Source organism: Equus przewalskii, chromosome 3 (assembly GCF_037783145.1).
Source record: "Equus przewalskii isolate Varuska chromosome 3, EquPr2, whole genome shotgun sequence".
Classification (NCBI taxonomy): Eukaryota; Metazoa; Chordata; class Mammalia; order Perissodactyla; family Equidae; genus Equus; species Equus przewalskii.
The window spans coordinates 49900604-49919933 of NC_091833.1; the positions used below are offsets into that span (position 1 = coordinate 49900604).

At 36.6% G+C, this 19330-nt stretch overlaps 1 protein-coding gene across 1 annotated transcript; it reads right to left on the reverse strand.

Moving 5' to 3' along the window:
- Positions 1-1564: 1564 nt before the first annotated feature.
- On the reverse strand, positions 1565-15145 carry IBSP (integrin binding sialoprotein). The gene is made up of 7 exons (XM_008541322.2): positions 15025-15145; positions 12303-12370; positions 12162-12212; positions 11989-12066; positions 8047-8112; positions 3168-3341; positions 1565-2605 (listed from the first exon to the last, which is right to left on the reverse strand). Exons 2-7 carry the CDS (start codon positions 12354-12356, stop codon positions 2096-2098), a joined length of 933 nt encoding a protein of 310 aa, XP_008539544.2. The 5' UTR covers positions 12357-12370; positions 15025-15145; the 3' UTR covers positions 1565-2095.
- Positions 15146-19330: the final 4185 nt, after the last annotated feature.

Here is a 19330-nt window from a genome sequence, read left to right on the forward strand (position 1 = left end):
CACAAGACCAAGTTGCCTGTATAAAAAGATATACCAAAGATACAAGAAGATCCTTTCTTTGAAAATATTCTTAGTTCTCAAGTCATAAAATACAGCTGGTTCTAAGAATATTGTGATATAAGACAAGGCTCATTTTCAGCAATGTTCTCATCATTAGCGATTTCCTGTCCATTCATCGGTCCAGTGTGTATACAGATGAATATATGTGAATGACTATAGCATCATGGTGAAGAGCACAGACTCTAAGGCCAGGCTGTCTTTGTTTTAACTCCAGCTTTGCCGCTTGTGACCTTGTGCAAAATGCATAACCTCTTTGTGCCTTAGTCCCTCCCTCGATAAAATAGAGGATAACAGTAATACCTCCCTGAGAGAGTTTTGTGAGGATTAAATAGTTAGTAATAAAGGACATTATTGCAATAATTGAGAAAATGTGAATATGGACTTTATATTAGAAAATATTGTCATATCTATGTTAAATTTCTTGAGAATGAGAATGATAACAGTATTGTGGCTATGTAGGAGAATTCCTTTTTCTTATACTAAATGCTGAAGTAGTTAGGGCTGAAGAGTCATGATGCCATGGTGTCTGCAATCACTCTTCAATGGTTTGGCAAAGAAGTATGTATATTTACTAAGAGAGGCACACAGAAATAGACAGAAAGAGATGACATAAACATGGCAAATGTTAGCCATTGGTGAATCCAGATGAAAGGTATAATAAGGGTGCTCATGTTCTAGTCTTCCAACTTTTCTGAAGGCTTGGTATTTTTCAAAATAAAAAGTTAGGAGACAATGAGTTGGTGCATGTAAAGCCTTACAACTGTTAGCTCTCAGGCTAAGATCACTCTGAGGACAGAGTTCTTCATCTTCATTAGCCCAAGGTCTGACATTGTCCATCTCCATAGTAGATGCTCGGTACATCTTATAAATAAATAAATAAAAAAAGTTTGAATTTTTGTCTTCTTACTCCTTCTCAGTATCTACTTTCCTTCACTACTCCCGTTTGAAATTTACTTTCAGCTTTATATTAAAGTGTAAATTGCAGTTAAGGCTTTGCATAGCAGCCCTCTTTGGTGTGTGTGAGTGTGCACATGTGTGTGCATGGTGTGTGTGTAAGAGTTTTATACCCTATCCCACTCCCTACCTCACCTAAAACCAAACCAAATGGGGTAGAAATTTGAATTTCAAATAATGAATCATTTATTTAGTATAAATATGTCCCAAATATTTCACAGAAGCCAAATATTGCATGAAGCATACTTGTACAAAACAATTATTCATTGTTTACCTGAAATTCAAATTTAACTAGGCATCTTCTATTTTTATTTGTTAAATCTGGCAACTCTAAAAAAACCTTTTATTCTCCTGACGTATATGGCTTACCCTGCCCACAAGCATATCAAAATCTTAGTTATATTGGTTTACTCATGAGAAAATGCTTATAGTTCTTCTGAATTTTAAACCATAGTAGAAATAAGCTTTTATCCCTTAGCTGAATCATCCCCCACTGGTCTCGCCTTTTTTCCATTTTGAATCTCTCATTTTTCTTTGTAATTATAAAAGATTTGAAGGATTGCAATTTTATTTGTGATAAAACCCATAGATAGAATATACATACAGGTCACATAAAAATACATAAGGATGACAAATCTAATATACAGTGTTGGATAGGCAGTGTGATTAAAGAACTACACACTTATTGTATACAGTGTCATTAATGTCAATGACTCTCTTCTTAGAAGCACTTCTTGCACAAAGAGTATGTTTTAGCAGTTAGTAATAGTACAAACATGTTAAAAATACTATTTATAGAACTACGACCTCAAAACATTCAGTCGAATTCAATTTCATGGACTGGTTTACCACTCACTTGATAAATGGCCCTGATTTACAGTGACCTTTCAATAACACACCAGGGAGAAGCAACGAGAAGCCCGTTACTTGCAGAAGCAATTACAGAAAATCACTTTGGAACAGTAGCACCATTCCACATTATAATATGCACATTTGTTATATTGCACCTTCCTGAGTTGAACTTTGAAAACAATAGCCACATGAAACACTAGAATGGATGAATTCATCCCAGGCTGGGCCTTCATTGGTGGTAGTAATCTTGACCATCATAGCCGTCATAGCTACGCCCCTTATAGTAGCTGTACTCATCCTCATAGGCTCGGTAATTGTCCCCACGAGGTTCCCCATTCTCATTTTCATAGACTTCGTATCCATTGTCATACTCATTGGTGCCTGTTTGTTCATACTCCCCCTCATACGCAGTGGTGGTGGTCCTGTAGACCTCCTGTGGTGGAGTTGTAGGTGCAAACCCTCCATTTGGAGAGGTGGTTGTCTTAGAGCCAGCATTGTCCTGCTCTGCAGGCACTGCGGTTCCTTCTGCATTGGCTTCTTCTTCACCTTCCTCTTCTCCGTTGTCTCCACCACTGCTGCCATGGCCATTTTCTGCCTCCGTGCTGTTGGAGCTGGTGCCGTTGATGCCTTGCCCATTTTCATCCACTTCTGCTTCATTTTCTTCATTTTCATCTTCTTCCTCTTCCTCTTCTTCATCACTTTCCTCTTCTTTTGTACCTTTGTTTCCTTTGTCCCCAGCCTGTATGGAAAAGTTTGAAAGAATCCAAATTTAGGCATGAAAAATGTAAAACTTAAGGTCATTGTTTCATCCAACACAGGCTGTACTGACAGCTTTGTCTAGACGTGATTTTGAATTGAAGCCTATTTAACTTACTAAAGAAATGGTTGGGGTTTTAAAAATTCAGAATTAGTACCTTTGTCAGTGGGTTTTGATGGGGGAAAATGTACCCAATAAATAAGCCTTCTCTGTGGGAGATGCTTCCTATAGCTTTGCCACTCACTCTCTCTGTCTTGGTCCTCTTCCCTGAAATGCAATGGCCCCTCTGAAGATCTTTTATCCACTGCTAAGATGCTCGTCCTTAGTATTTTGTTGTAATGCAGAAAGTCAGTGTAATAACATGGGAAGAGAATTTGCCTGGGAAAATATCTTTCCTTGTTTGTAAACAGGGAAATTATATCTGCTCTCACTTTCTCAATGAGTAAATGAAGATAATATAAAATACTTTGTCTATGGTGTCGGGATAACCTTAGACATCAGTAAAGAAATGAAATCAGACTAATCATTTTGGAGGAATTATTACCTTCTTTGGAAGCTGGATCGCAGCTAGACCTATATTTCCCATTCCAGGAGTGGGCTCCTCTCCATAGCCAGGTGTGATCGTAGACAGGGTGGTGTTCTCAGCGTCCGATTCTTCATCTTCGTTTCCTTCAGAATCTTCATTCTCTCCATTGTTTCCTTCTTCATTTGAAGTCTCCTGGTAAAAATAGCCAGAACCAGAGAAGTTATTTTAGATGGAAGATAACTCAAGATTTATTGGAGTCATGAACCATTATTGGGAAGACATTTGTATCCCTCAGCCAGCTCATCACCCAGTGTTGGCAATTATGCTTCCTTGTATGCCCTTCTCACTTCTAAAAACTCAACTCAAAGTCATCTCATCCTATTCACTTTGCTATCTTGTGTTTTAGATATTTCCACATTCTATCTAATCAATTCAAAAATATTTGTGTAATAATTTCCACATATGTGATTGTGTGGTATCACACCATAACATGGCTCAGGCTCTTAAAGTCTTATTAATAACTACTACAACATGGCAGTAAGTTAATTCTTATATTTGCTAACAAGTAAGCTGAGGACTTTATACCTATTTTTTAAATTTCTTATAGCAGCTCTGTAAGTGGGATTATTGTTCTCACTCTTCAGAAAAGGAAAGTGAGCTCAGAAAAGCTAAATAACTTGCTTAAGATCTTATAGTAAGTGATGAAGCTGTATCTTTCTAACTAGAAAAGCTCAGCCCTTTCTAACATACCATGATTTTTTTTTGGTTTTTTTTTTTTTTTGGTGAGGAAGATTGGCCCTGAGCTAACATCTGTGCCAGTCTTCATCTATTTTATATGGGACGCCACCACAGCATGATTTGATAAGCAATGTGTAGGTCCGCACCCGGATCCGAACCCATGAACCCCAGGCCACTGAAGCAGAGCACACGAACTTAACCACTAGGCTACCAGGCTGAGGCCCCCCCATGAAGTTTTTGATGATGATTAAGAGTCATAGGAATCATCCACACTACACCTAGGATTTTTTTGCAGAAAGGCATTTTTTATAGAAAACTTTCTCTTCAAATTGATTGCAAGTTTTATTTAGTACCAAATGTAAGTGAATATATTTCATGTGCTTTCAAATTTAAAGAAAAAAGACATAATAGTTCAAAATCCATCTGCCAATATGTAAGTCAGTTCTCTGCCATTCAAAAGATTTCAGGTATTTGACACACAATCCATTTTTCTGTGCAATGAAGAAACTTAACACTCCAAGAAATCCTTAGGGGTATATTATGTTACTGTTTAAAAAATTAACACTTCTGAAATGATGCTAATTATAATCTTTAACATTTTATTCTTTTGCCTTTACTCCATGTTGTTAGGCAATTGTTTGTTAATTGAGTTAATATCCCAATTTAAATAATAGCTAATATTAAAAGCCAGGATTTCAAACATATAGAACTTATTTACTTTAAATGAATACTGGAAAATTGAATTCATTTCAATATAATTTTAAAAAGATGTGACGTTAGCATAATTTTAACTAGGCATCCTATATTTTAAGACTTCAAAACAAACAAAACCCAGATTTAGCTTGCCTTATCACTAAAGCAAAGTGACTACAGAAGAATATGTTTGTTTCATCAAATTTGTAAATTCACTATTTCAGTGAACTCTTGGGACTAGCAGAGTCTGTCCAAAATGGTCTCCAAGCTAATTGTGTCAAATATCCCACAAATACCATACTGTTTATTTATTTTTTTCATGTTTATGCTTTAGTCCAGCAGCCTAAATCTTTCAGAGGTAGAAAGAGCAAAGACCCTTGGAGTAGGAGAACACACAAGTTAGGTCCTGTACCCTCACGTCACAGGTGAGAAATCTGAGGTCTAATGGGATAAATGGCTCATATGAGGTCAAATAGAGGACAGTTCATTAGTGGCTGGGTCATGACTAAAGGCCCAGACTCCCAACTCATAGACTTCTTTTTTTTTTAAGATTTTATTTTTTCCCTTTTTCTCCCCAAAGCCCCCCGGTACATAGTTGTATATTCTTTGTTGTGGGTCCTTCTAGTTGTGGCATGTGGGACGCTGCCTCAGCGTGGTCTGATGAGCGGTGCCATGTCCGCACCCAGGATTCGAACCAACGAAACACTGGGCCGCCTGCAGCGGAGCGCGCGAACTTAACCACTCGGCCACGGGGCCAGCCCCCAACTCATAGACTTCTACATTGTCTCTTGAAACACCCTTTCTGTTCCTAGATACTTTATTTAAGGATATCTTGCTGGAATGAGTTAACAATGAAAATAGGTCAGTCTGTTGATGACTATTAGACCTCAAATATCTTATTGAATAGAAAAATTAGCAATAATTTGTGCTTAAAAATGTATTATTAGGGGCTGGCCCCGTGGCCGAGTGGTTAAGTTCGTGCACTCCGCTGCAGGCGGCCCAGTGTTTCGTTGGTTCGAATCCTGGGCGCGGACATGGCACCGCTCATCAAACCACGCTGAGGCAGCGTCCCGCATGCCACAACTAGAAGGACCCACAACGAAGAATATACAACTATGTACCGGGGGCCTTTGGGGGGAAAAAGGAAAAAAATAAAATCTTTAAAAAAAAAATGTGTTATTAACCTACTAGAATCTAGGCTAAAATGACTAAAAGAAACAAGTATTAGAGAGAATGTGGCACTCTCCTGTACCTATAGTGGGAGTTTGCACCAGGACATCTGCTTTGGGGAGTTGTTTGGTTGCATCTACTCAGCTTGAACATATTCACACCTTTCACTTAGAAATTTCTCTTCTAGGTAAAATGGCCTCCAAAAAAGAATGCATGTGTTCACGAGAAGGAGTACTGCTGGAATGTTCGTAGCAGCACAATTTGTAATAGCCCAAACTCGGAAACTACCCAAATGAGAATGAACAATTTACAACTACAGAACAATATGGATCAATCTCTGAAGTTGGGGGTGGAAGAGGCCACATACAAAAGAGTATATTCTCTATGATTTAATGTATATAATACATAAAAAGATGCAAAAGCAATCTATCTTTTAGGAGTCAAAATAGCAGTTGCCCTTGGTGGAGCTTAATGAATGAGTGGAATGGAGCACAAAGCATGTGCTGCTTTTCCACATGGGTGCTGGTTACACTTGTGTGTTCGGTTTTTGAAATTTCAATGATCTATATACTTATGATAATTGTGTTATGTATATCATATTCCAATAAAAGTTTTTTAAAAGTGAAGCTAAATAGTTCAGGAGCGAGAAAAAAATGTATAATTACCAAATAAAAAATACGTCTAAGCACCTTCTCATGTGAATACAGTTCCTGGGGACTCTGCAATGAACCTGAATTGCCAGTGAAATTTTAGGGAAGAAATGAGGAAAAAAAAGAGGTTCTAAAATCTCTTCAGTATGGAAGACTCCCAGTTTTATTTATCTACTTTTCCATGATCACTTTTAATGGATGATTTTTGGAGCATTTATTCTTCTGAAGTTTCATAACCAAACCGCCAAATATTGACTGGGCACCATGTATGTGTAAGACTCTGTGCTAGGCAGTGTGAGGACATGCAAAAGAGGGTGCAGCACACTTCCTCCCCAAAGCAGGGATGGCAACTGCACTGTCTAGTCCCCTGGGTCATGGGGAGTTGGCAGATAAGTTTTGGGAGGACCATATATGTTCAGAGATTGTTGGCAAAATGGTGGGTGTGTGATTTCACTAGAGTCCTATAGGAATCCTAATCTTTCTCCATCCCCAACCAGCATCACAACAAATGAAGACTCATTGCAAAAGTTACCCATTCTAATTGGGAAATCTAGCTGGCAAGGCAATTTTACAATCACTGTACAGCAAATAGCTGTAATGAAATGGATTATCCTAGCTTACTTGTTATGTAAAATTATTATGTGAAACTCCAGGCAAAATTTTGTGAGATTTGGTAGGTGGCATTTTTCCTGGTACTGGCTTAACGTTCCTGTAAGGCCTTCCTTTAAGCTATTAGGGTAAATTATGGTACTGGAAATGTTACTTTTATGGTTAAAAAAATCAAACTAATGATTTGTCGCTTTTAAAGTTCCCACACCATTTTGTTTTCAAGATAGCAGATGTTTACCCATGATCCATTTTTGACTGTCATTGCCCCATTCGTAAATAGCACCTAAGAATACCTGAATTTAGAAAGTTCCCAAACCAGTGGATAGCTATAATTGACTATCCAGGAAAATGTACCTAATTAGTACGTTTTCTTGGGCAAGAGTGTCAGTTACAAACATGTTAGCACAATTTCCAAGAGGTATAAATGAATTTTAGCCGTGAATGACACTAATTTGTAGTACTACATAGGATGATATTTATACACCTTGAGTATTTACATTTCTTTAAGAACACGAATTTTACTATTAGACAAAAAGACATATGAAATTCCTATTTTAAAAAAAAACCCTACTTTGTGGGTCAATAAGGGCAGATGATAAGGATACAAGATTAGCTTTCACATACTACCTATTTAGTAAACTGAGTTTTTTAAGTTCAGTCCTTAAAACAAGTATTGCACTGAGTTTAGGATTGTTACGTATTTGTCTTTTACCATCGTGTTCTATCCACCTAAATATAAATAATACTTCTTTTTCTTTTTATCAGAATTCACATGTCTTCTACTTAAAATGGAGACACTTTTGTTTTTGTGTACCACTTACAGGTAACTTTAACCCCAAACTGCAACAGTGTTTTAAACAAGTCATTTTAGTTGATTCTAATTTAAATAACATTTCACTCGTCCAAAATAGAAGACTGTGGGCAGTTGGTAAACTGGCAATAGCTATGTGCTGAGTCCAGACTACAGAAGACTGGTTTCCTATTTGTTTTTTGTGCTGCCTGGTTTGTCATGAAAAAGCCTGCAGAAATTTCCTTACCTCTTCTTCCTCCTCCTCTTCTGAGCTATCACCATCTCCATTTTCTTCAGAGGAATCACTACTGGTCTGAAAAAAAAATATGAATTCATACACATATGAATATATATATATGTACACCTATATGTATATAATTTAAACATGCATATAGGTGTACATATATACATGTCCATATACATATATACAAACATATATACATGTTTGTGTATACGCACATATATATACACGTATACATACATATATATGTACACATATATTCAACACCAAAGAAAATTTCCTTCTGACTGAAATAAGATAAAATACACACAAATATTTACTCAAACTAATTAGTATTACCATCTTGATTGATTTATGTACTTAGAAAAATTCTCATGCAAATGTGAGAAAGATATGAGGAGATTGGGCATACGTAAAAGGAGATTAGAGAGAAACAGGAATTTTACGATAATCCAGATATGAAGTGACATACTCCATTTTCAACCCTCAAAGCATAGATGACATGTTGAAACATTTTGTATGTAAAAATCAGAGCAATGAATCACAGAATTGCTTAACTCTGAGAGCACGAGAAGATTCTCTGGTCCAATTTATTTTACAGAGAAGGAACCTGAAGCCCAGAACAGTTGTGACTTTAAGCAATTCAAGGCAAATCTTGGGCTAAGACATAGATCACGCTGTTTTATTTTCTTTATAAAATATAAATGAAACGATGATTAGGCTTACTATAAAATGTAAGTTGTTACTGGATGATTCTCTTAAATAATCAGCTCTCCTGGTGAATTTAAATTAGAATTTGACTTGAAATTAAATTTGTGTATAATTTTTAGTATCTTTCAATCTAGATAAAGCTAATCCCTAAGATAAGGAGATATATATATATATATATATTATATATATATATATATATATAAGGTCTTATGTATATATATAAATAAGGTTTTATATATATATATAAAGCAAAAATTAGATAGGATAAAACTTAATTCATTTACTCATTTAGGAGATTTACAGAGTACCATCGCTCTAAAGTTCTCAATATTGGATGAGAATGAATTAAACCAAGGAATCTGTATATAAAAATATAATTATAGGTTAATGAGCCTTGCTGCTTTTTTAAAGGAAATGTCACTCTGAACATCTGTTATCAGAGCCTCGAAGACAGTAGAGGAGATTCCTCATCTTTCTCCCAATGGTAACCCAAATTGAATTTTCCTTCTTTTTCTGCAACCACTCATAATGGCACCAGGTATACAAATGGATACCCAACTTAAGATTCTGTCATTTTCTGCTCTGCAAATTTTGGTTTTGATTCTGATGACCCAGTTAAGTACCTGGGGTCTTAGAAAATATAGCTGCAGGGGAACCTCGGGATTAGAGATCAGATACGAGGAAACATCATGCCCCAGTCCTGCTCAGGGCTGTCCCTGTTGGGCTCATTCTTCAGGTGGCCACACCATGCACTGAAGAAAAGGGAATGCTTGTCCCCTTGAGCCAAGAATAACCTTGGGTGGAAAAGAGAATAATTAGACCTGCTTTTCCACTGCCATGACCTTCATGGTTGAGTCGTCCCTATTCAGCTCAGAGGGTGAATAAACCATCATATTATATTTGAACTATTTCTATTTGTTAGTTAAATTATATATAGAGGAAAGCATATTTATGCAGCATATTTTGTCTCAGTGGGAGTGTTTTAGTCATTTTACAAGCCTCCTCACCTCTAGCCTTCTTCCTGCCCCAACCACATTACTCTTCAATTAGTATCTGCAGTGAGAACAACTTTAAAACTGCATGAAATGCCTTGAAGCCTTGGCATTTTCTTATTTTCTTTTCTGTCATTTATGCCTTATTACTAATTTCTCACTAAGTCTTATTGATTCTTCCGGGAGCCTTTCATATAGATATAGATATTTTTACCATTATTCCTTCCAACTTCTATCACTCCATTTATTCAATCCCAAAATATACATTCCAGGTATTGTACTGGGAGTGAGGGTTGTAGTAAGAAATGAAACTGGAAATATTGGCAGTTTCCCCATGTCAAGCATTGTGATAGCTGAGATGAGTCTAATAAAAGGAATATAAAATAAAGTTCCTGCCTTCTAAGAGTTCACACACTAATCAAGTATCATTTGAATCATAAAAAAGCAATTTCCTCAATTAGAAATGCTGAAGGTGTTAAGCTGATTTATACTTCGATTTCTATAGCCAAGTACATAAATAAGCTGTGGTAGACTATTGATGGTTTTGCAATCAATTTAACACATTTAGTGCAAGTTGGTATTTTAGAAATGATTATACATAAACACAGACTTGTTTGAACACACTATGAATTTCAAAGCCAATATGCCTTTTTGGGTGGCAATGTGGGCACTAAACACTTAATAGACTTAAGAGAATAAATAATAATTAAGAGCCATGGAAAATGTATTAGTAGACATGAAAGGGGGGAATCTTGGAAATCAAACTTTGTAGAGTAAGAGGAGAGATCATAAATACTAGGTCAGACTGCTGGATCAGGAGATATATTTTGCTGGATTCTATTTTAAAACAACTCTCTTGCAAATTCTATATTGGTTGAGATGGACCTATCTGCATATAATTTGAGGAAATTTTATGTATTAAAGATATATGAACTTTGAGTCTATGAGTGATGAAAAATATAATCTCTCCTAATATCTTTTCACTATGGACATTTAAAACGGACCACACATATGTATCTACAAAAATTTCTAGATAGGAATATCTGTAAGTACCTTGTATTTTAGAAAAGTCGAGGAGCTACTCAAGACTTAAAGTGATTATCATTTCCATTTAGTTTAAGAAAGAAAACAAAGTGAAGTTTCAAATGAGCACTGTTTATCTATGGGCCTGAGGTGAACCAAAGAATGGAAGACAATTCTGAAAACCCACAACTCTTGTATCATTTGTGCTCATATTTCTGTGGCTGCACACATTTCCCATAATGATTATGGTGCTAGAAATACTTTAAGATTACCATTTCCTATCACTGTATGAGTTGGAAATGGGTTAGCCCAACATATGGTAGGATGGTATGCCAAGCCACTGTGCTGAGGCATCGTTTTCAGCATCCTGACTGTTTTTAGTGTCTCAGGAGTCCTGGGTCAAATGGTGCATAATTGGTGCTCTGAACCCAAACTGTGTAGTAATAAAAATAGCACAGATCTAGTCTGTTGTATATTTAAAATCAACACCACACCCTCCAGTTTTCAAAGGCCCTCTTCACAGGTAATCCAGTAAAAAGAGAAACTCTTATTTTTAGTGTTTAGTTATTTTCCTTTTTGTTTACAAATTTTAAGGACGTTTTGCTTTTCTCACAAGCTTTTTAGTTCACCTCATGAATTTCTCTCTTTCCTCTGCGGTTCTTGAGCCACACTTCCATTACAACTATGCTCTAACATATTGCTGTAGTGACCCACACAGGTCAAAAGTTCAGAAAACCTTCAGCAATTACCATTGATTATCAAGAATATTTTTTCTAGTGGTCTTTGCTGTGTATAAAGTCAATTTCCTTTCCTACCAATTAAAGGATTCAAAATTATTGGATGTAAAACAGCTGTATGACAGCATTGAGTCAACCATAACATGACTATTAGTGGCCTTAGCACTGACTCAATTGTCAACAACTGATAAAATTGTCTACTTTTGTCAGAGTTAGTGAAAATACCTGAACTCAATGTGCCAAGGTGTTTGCTTTTATTATATCATTCTTGACCGGGCTCAAATGAGTTTACTGTGTGTGTGTGTACCTGCTTTAAAAGATAAATTAGGAATAAATTTTATTTTATTAGAGTAAAAACAAACATTTTGTAGTAAGTGGTCTTTCTGGCTGAATTTCAGTGAGAGTTGAATTGAGGTGTTTTGTAGTTAAATTTTATTCCCTTTAAGTTGTAGTAGATGAGAAGGAAAATTAATTTTTCTACTTACCTGAACTGGAAATCGTTTTAGAGGAGGATAAAAGTAGGCATGCTTGTAAAGAGAATATTGTGGCCTGTACTTATAGACCTGCATAAACAAAATAAATGGTATATCCATGTTTAATGTGCAATAAATCCAGAGTAAGTACAGTCAGGCCAAGGAAATGTACTAAAATTAATTACCCCATTTTCTTCAGAATCCTCTAATTTGGCTCTTCGATGCAAATTTTTCATCTGTTTGAAAGAACATTTAGTTATCATATATTCTCTCTCTTAAAGAAAAAGAAAATGGAAAGAACTACAGGTTTTTAATAAAGAACTTACTGAGAGAGCACAGGCCATTCCCAAAATGCTGAGCAAAATGAAAGCAGTCTTCATTTTGGTGATTGTTTCTGGAATTAAAGAAGTGGTAAAGTTAAGAAATATTAAAACTGAGTGTAATTTTCTTGCTCATATTAGATTAAGTATTTAATTTGTTTATATCTCTATTCAATTATAGTTTTGACTAATTAAGCCCAAATTTCTACTTTTGCTTTAAAATTCTTCTATTTAAGTGCTAGAAGACTGACTTTACCCATTTGTTTGATAATCTGGAGCTCCATATTTGGCTTTAACCTATCTGCTGTGACCTGTCATTGGAAGCCCATTTCATTACTGCAAGGAGCTTGCATGCTTAGCATCCTTCACACTTGGGCAATGAGGCCTCCTAATATCATTGACATATGAATATTGGCTGAGTTGAATTGTTAGTGTAATTATGTGGCCTGTTTGCTTTGTTTGTAATTAAAAATTAAGCAAAATTGATTACATTTAACGATTGCTTTTACACCAATGACCCTACAAGCAATTTTCAGCTTCTACATAGATTTTGAACTAAAAATTCACTTGCAAAATGGAGACTAAGAGCCATTTCCCTATGAATATCTTGGAATACTTAGTGCTTTTTTGTGTGTGTGAAATGATCCATAATATGTGAAATACTCTTCTCCTAGCATGTGGCACTGAACGGCCATGTCTAAGGGTAATTCTGTGAGAGGAGTTCATCAGAGTTTCACCTGGGGTTATCAGGAGCAAATTTCCTCAAATTAGGTCATTCTCCAGCTCCACTGAAGTTTTCCATCACTGGTGTGGGAGACTTTCATGGAATGGATCAGGGGCTCTCAGTGTCAGGGCAATAGGCATGAAGGACACTTCAATTCTATAGGAGAATTGAAGATGCAACTCTCAGAGTGCAAATAGTTCCCGAACAGTCCTGGGGTTTGCAGCCATGCGAAGATCTCAGTTCCACATAGACTTCTCATAACTAAAAGGAGGGAGATTGAAATCCTATCCTATTTTAATTTTATTCTATTTGATAAAATTCCATTTTAATAGAGGTTAAACAAACTTAGCTGAAAACTTGACAGCCACCTACTTGCACTGACATACATGGTTAACTGAGAGTGCTTTCTCGTGCAGAGTGACAGCTTCGGTAACATTCTAGAAGCAGTGTGTAATGGTGGTGGCAATTTCCCCATACACACACTTGGAAAAGTAATATATTAAATGTATAAAACCCATGTCGTATACTGTACCCTGAAGGTTGATTCTGCATTTTGTCATCATTAGCCAAGATTTCCTGCATCCTTATTGAGTATCTGACACTAAAATAAGTATTACATAGAGTAAGACTTGAGGACTGGAGAAGCTGTCCTGGGTCCTAAGTCACACACTATGTGTGGCAGAGTGGGTCTTTTGATTTTGATGCCACACACTTCCTCACAGTCCTCTCTACTTTGGTAAAAGTTCTTGACGGCCACATGGGACAAAGCAGCTTTGCTCCTGAAGGGGGCCCATCTGTTTAAGAAGTTCCATTGCTATTGAGGTGCTCAGAATAATACTTTGAACTCTGCTGCCCATGGTCAAGCTCATCAACTCAGGAGGAAGATAATTGCTCTGCAACCTTATGAAAGGAGTTGGAATATGTGAAGTATTTATAATATCTTTTTCTTTTTGAGGAAGATTAACCCTGAGCTAACTACTGCCAGTCCTCCTCATTTTGCTGAGGAAGACTGGCCCTGAGCTAACATCCATGCCCATCTTCCTCTGTGTTATATGTGGGACGCCTACCACAGCATGGCTTGCCAAGTGGTGCCATGTCCATACCCAGGATCCCAACCGGCGAACCCTGGGCCGCCGAGAAGCAGAATGTGAGAACTTAACCACTGTGCCACTGTCCAGCCCCTATAATATCTTGAAGAGCTAAAAACTTAAATATATAGAACTGTAGAAAGAGTTCTGATTACATAAATTTCTCATAACAAACCATAAAAACAACTAGATGAAATCATAGCAGGGATAATATTAAAAGAACCAAGTGGTGCACGTAAGCAGCAATTGGCTGCCTGCATAAATGTCATTTTATTTACTTTGTGATTCACCAAAAGCAAAGACCTCTATAGTGACCACTGCTAACCCAGACAACAAGTCAAACATTCTTAAAGGATAGCCTTGAGAATCTAATTGCAAGTTTTTCGGGGAAGAGTCTGATAAACTGCCAACATTATTTCTCTACTTCTACATATTTTCCTCTGTACTGATTTTAAAGCTATAGGATATGAACACTTTGAAACCGAATGTACAATGTACTGAAAAGATATTGTGTATAACTGAACTACAGATTAAGCATAATTTATGGAGAAGTCTGCTTACATCAAGGCAGATTTGCAAATGCAAAACAGTATTTCAATAGGTTATTTTGAATGCACCAGGATGAGGAAACAAATAGTTATCTATGAGGTGCAGAGACGGAAAATAGGAAGCATAATTTCCTAGTTTATGTGCAGAATATTAAGAACTTATTTACATGCATAGGTTAAGAAATAGCCTTTTAGAAAGAATCTAAAATCTGAGATACTAGTTTAATGGTAAACAAGTATTAAATTTCAGAGCCATTCTATACAAGGCAATGATATCAACATTTAAATAAAAAATTCAAAGCCATGTTCAGAGATGTAAGACGTGGAGCATTTTTTTCAGGTAATGAAGCTGTCGTATTAGATCTTACCCGTGTGCAGTCCCGGAGGGAGGAGGCAGGCTCACAGGAGTGAGGGACACAGATTGACTATTTCCTCTGCTCGCTCACTCACTCATTCACTTGCTCTTGCTGCCTATAAACTCTTCTTTGCCTTCCAACAGCCAATCACTGTCATGGCCAAGGTGATGTCAGACCGTGGATTCTCACCAGGAAAACCTCAAGCTTCAACACTTTTTCAAGACACAGGCTCAGTTGAATAAACATGAAATGTGGTTCTAGTGCCAAGAGGTTTGCATTGTGGAACTTAATTGAAGGGTGAGATGTAGATGAATGGCTTGAGATCTGAATATATATAATAATATACCGAATCCGAATTAAAATAAACAGCAAAGATTTAACCACTTAAAAATTTCATAATTATCCAAGTTTTCACTATGTCATCAGACACAATCCTACATTATTAGTTTAGTAAAAAAATATAAAGAAACTAAATAATAAAAGAAGAAAGCTGATGAACAATTAATATTTGAATATCAATTATTTTATATTTTTTCCTGAAATATGTGTCAGTAGCTCATAAATTAAAATTGATATAATTAAATGTCAGGATTTATAAGGCATATTTGCTAAAACATATTGCTGAGTATCAAAGTTAGAAGTTTTGAGCATCATGCTACTGAGAGGTAGGTTTCACTTTTCAATTTGTGAAATAAACCTCTTTAGAGTATCTATTAAATGTTTCCTTCCGGTTGTGTAGGTGATGTCACCTCATTTTATTTTCTTGGGTCACTGTATACCTCTTTTCTGTTCATTTTCATATTTAGTTTTTTCTCTATGTTATAGAAAAAAATGATTAGAGCTGGCAAGGGTGATCTGTTGTTATTGAAATGATTCACGAAAACCAAATCCACAAGGAATTGATTGACAAACTAAAGTACTAATTTTTTAATTAGAAAAGGGAAATTTAGCTTAATAGCCAGCATTTCTCCTTGTCCAGTAATTTTATTCTTCCCCTAGGTGTAAAGTCTACCCGAGAAATCAAAAATTAATAAATATCATTTTTAAGCGTGTGTGCCAGTCACTCTGTTAGATGTTTTGGATAAATCATCTTTTATTTCAGAAAAGTTGTTTCGAAAATATAGGCTCATAAAAAGAGAAGCTGGAGAGGCTCTTTGGATTCAATTTAACCCCATCAATTTAGTTCAATTTACCAAACCTCGAAAGATTGAGGTTTCCAGTGAACCAGAACAACGGAGAGCCAAATATAAGAAAGATCTGGTCCCCCTCTTTAGTAATTTCACAGTTGTGTAAAGAGACAGACTTATGGCCCCAGGGCACAGCAATCAGATATCTACAAGGTTTAGAGGTGCTGTGGAAGTAGGGAGGTTTAATTCTAAATGACGAAAGAGCAGCGCAGCTGCGCCCTTACATCAGAATAGGAATCGGCTACAGTATCAATAGGGAAGAACTTATCTAGAAGGAGCAGGAAACCTTCCCTGGGAACGGGTTTATAGAATACAGAAATATATGAACAACGTGACAACACCATCTAGGATGTGTTGAGTCCTCTCATGCTAGTCCTTGACTTGTGCTGTTTCACTCATTCCTCACACACGGAAAATATGAGGTCATTCCCATTCTACAGGTGAGGTAAGTGAAGCACAGTGATGGAAGTATGACCTGGGTTGCAGAGCTAATAAACAGGGGAATCTAGGGGTCAAAGTCAAGTCTATCTAATTCCAGAGCCTGCTTTTTTTTTTTTTTTCTTAACTTTTTATTAAGATTATGATAGTTTACAACCTGGTGAAATTTCACTTGTACATTATTGTCAGTCATGTTGTAAGTGCACCACTTCACCCTTTGTGCCCTCCCTCCACCTCTCCTTTCCCCTGCTAGCCACCAATCACTTCTCTTTGTCCATATGTTTAACTTCCACCTATGAGTGGAGTCATACAGAGTTCATCTTTCTCCCTCTGGCTTATTTCACTTAACATAATACCCTCAAGGTCCATCCATGTTGTTGTGAATGGGACAATTTTATCCTTTTTTAAGGCTGAGTAGTATTCCATTTTATATATATACCACATCTTCTTTATCCAATCATCAGTTGATGGACACTTAGGTTGCTTCCATGTCTTGGCTATTGTAAATAATGCTGCAACGGACATAGGGGTGCATGGGACTTTTGGAATTGCTGATTTCAAGTTCTTTGGATAGATACCCAGTAGTGGGATGGCTGGTTCATAAGGTATTTCTATTTTTAACTTTTTGAGGAATCTCCATACTGTTTTCCATAGTGGCTGCACCAGTTTGCATTCCCACCAACAGTGTATGAGGGTTCCTTTTTCTCCACAACCTCTCCAACATTTGTCACTTTTTGTTTTGGATATTTGTGCCATTCTAACAGGTGTAAGGTGAAATCTCAGTGTAGTTTTGATTTGCATTTCCCTGATGATTAGTGATGATAAGCATCTTTTCATGTGTCTATTGGCCATCCATATATCTTCTTCGGAGAAATGTCTGTTCACGTCCCCTGCCCATTTTTTGATTGCTTGTTTGATTTTTCTTGTTGAGCTATGTGAGCTCTTTATATATTATGGAGATTAACCCTTTGTCAGATATATAACTTGTAAATATTTTTTCCCAATTAGTGGGATGTTTTTTTGTTTCAATCCTGTTTTCCCTTGCCTTGAAGAAGCTCTTTAGTCTGATTAAGTCCCATTTGTTTATTCTTTCTATTGTTTCCCTTGTCTGAGGAGTTATGGTGTCCGAAAAGATTCTTTTGAAATTGATGTCACAGAGTGCACTGCCTATATTCTTTTCTAGAAGACTTATTGTTTCAGGTTTAATCTTTAGGTCTTTGATCCATTTTGCATTTATTTTTGTGAATGGTGAAAAAGAATGGTCAATTTTCTAGAGCCTGCTTTTAATCACTATATATCCTTGCTGGCACATTCAGAAAATTTCAATGATTCAATAGATTGGAATATAGTGAGTAGAAGTAGTGACAGATGAGGGTGGTCAGATAGGCAAAGACTAGACGACGGAGTAGGCTGTAGGTTGTACTAAGGAGGAGGGACTCCATGATAGAAATGAGAGACTACCACAGGGTTAAAGCAGAAAAATAATATACTTAGGTTTGCACTTTGGAAAAATCTTTTATTGACAAGGCAGAGCTAGGTTGAAGAAGGCAATGTTATTACAGAGAATGGGAGCTTCAACAAGCTATTTTAGTGGTACAGCACTGAAAGGTCTGAACTAAAGCAGTAGCAGTGGGGATGGGAAGGATGGAACAAATGAAAGATAAGTTAAGTGGGTAAAATTAATAGGACTTAGTAAAAGAGAAGTGCAGAAGCCTAGGATGACTTCTGGATTTATGGCTTTGGTTAATTTTGTGAGTGGTGGGACCATATCTCATGAGATATCTAGCAGAGTAACTGGTATATTATAATCACTCGGCAAGTTGTTAACAGTATATGATATAATGAAGGGAGTAGAGAACTGAGAACCAAAAACTGGGGTTTTGTTCTTGTTTCTACCATTATATGAACCACTTAACCACACTGAGGGTTCAATTTAATCCATCTTTGAAAAATAAGGAGGTTTTCAAAACAAAAAAGAACCAGCATTGTGTGCCTCGATCACCTGTGAAGTATTCTTGCCAAACAATCTAACTTGAATCTGATGAAGCCTCTATATTTACCAGGTTAGAGGAAATACAGGGTACAGAAGAATATGTAAAATGACACCATTGAGATGCATTTATTACCACACAAAAATGGGGTTCCCCTACTTGATGTGCTTAAAAAAGTCAATTAATTATTGCATCAGCTTGTGGGAGAGAAATCAGCTTTATTCTGCAAGATTGTTCTGCAGGGAGACAGGGGGCATGTGCCCTCAGATCTGTCTCCCAGATTCAGGATTTGGGGTGAAATTTAAGAGGTTAGTGAGAACAGGCTGCATGTGGAAGTGCTGGCAGGACTGGTTTTGATTTGTGGGCTTCAAGCATTTATGATGAGGCTCTAAACATTTATGATAAGGTTCTAAACATTTATGAAGAGGTTCTAAACCTTTATGGTAAGGTAGAGAAGGAATTTTCACACTGAATCTTTCTGAACGATGAACTCCTCACTGCTAATAAGAGTCTGATTTTTAAGTGCTGGTCATGTCCCGGTCCTTTGGTTTTACGGGGAGGAGAATCTTTTGTTCTGAGGTCATTCTAAGTCAAGACTTTTTCTTCCGTGCATGCTCTGGCTACACGACTTTGCAAATTTTCTGAAAGAAAATTCTTAATCTCTTTGTTAATAAGAGTTGGGATCTGTTTGAACTGGCTCTA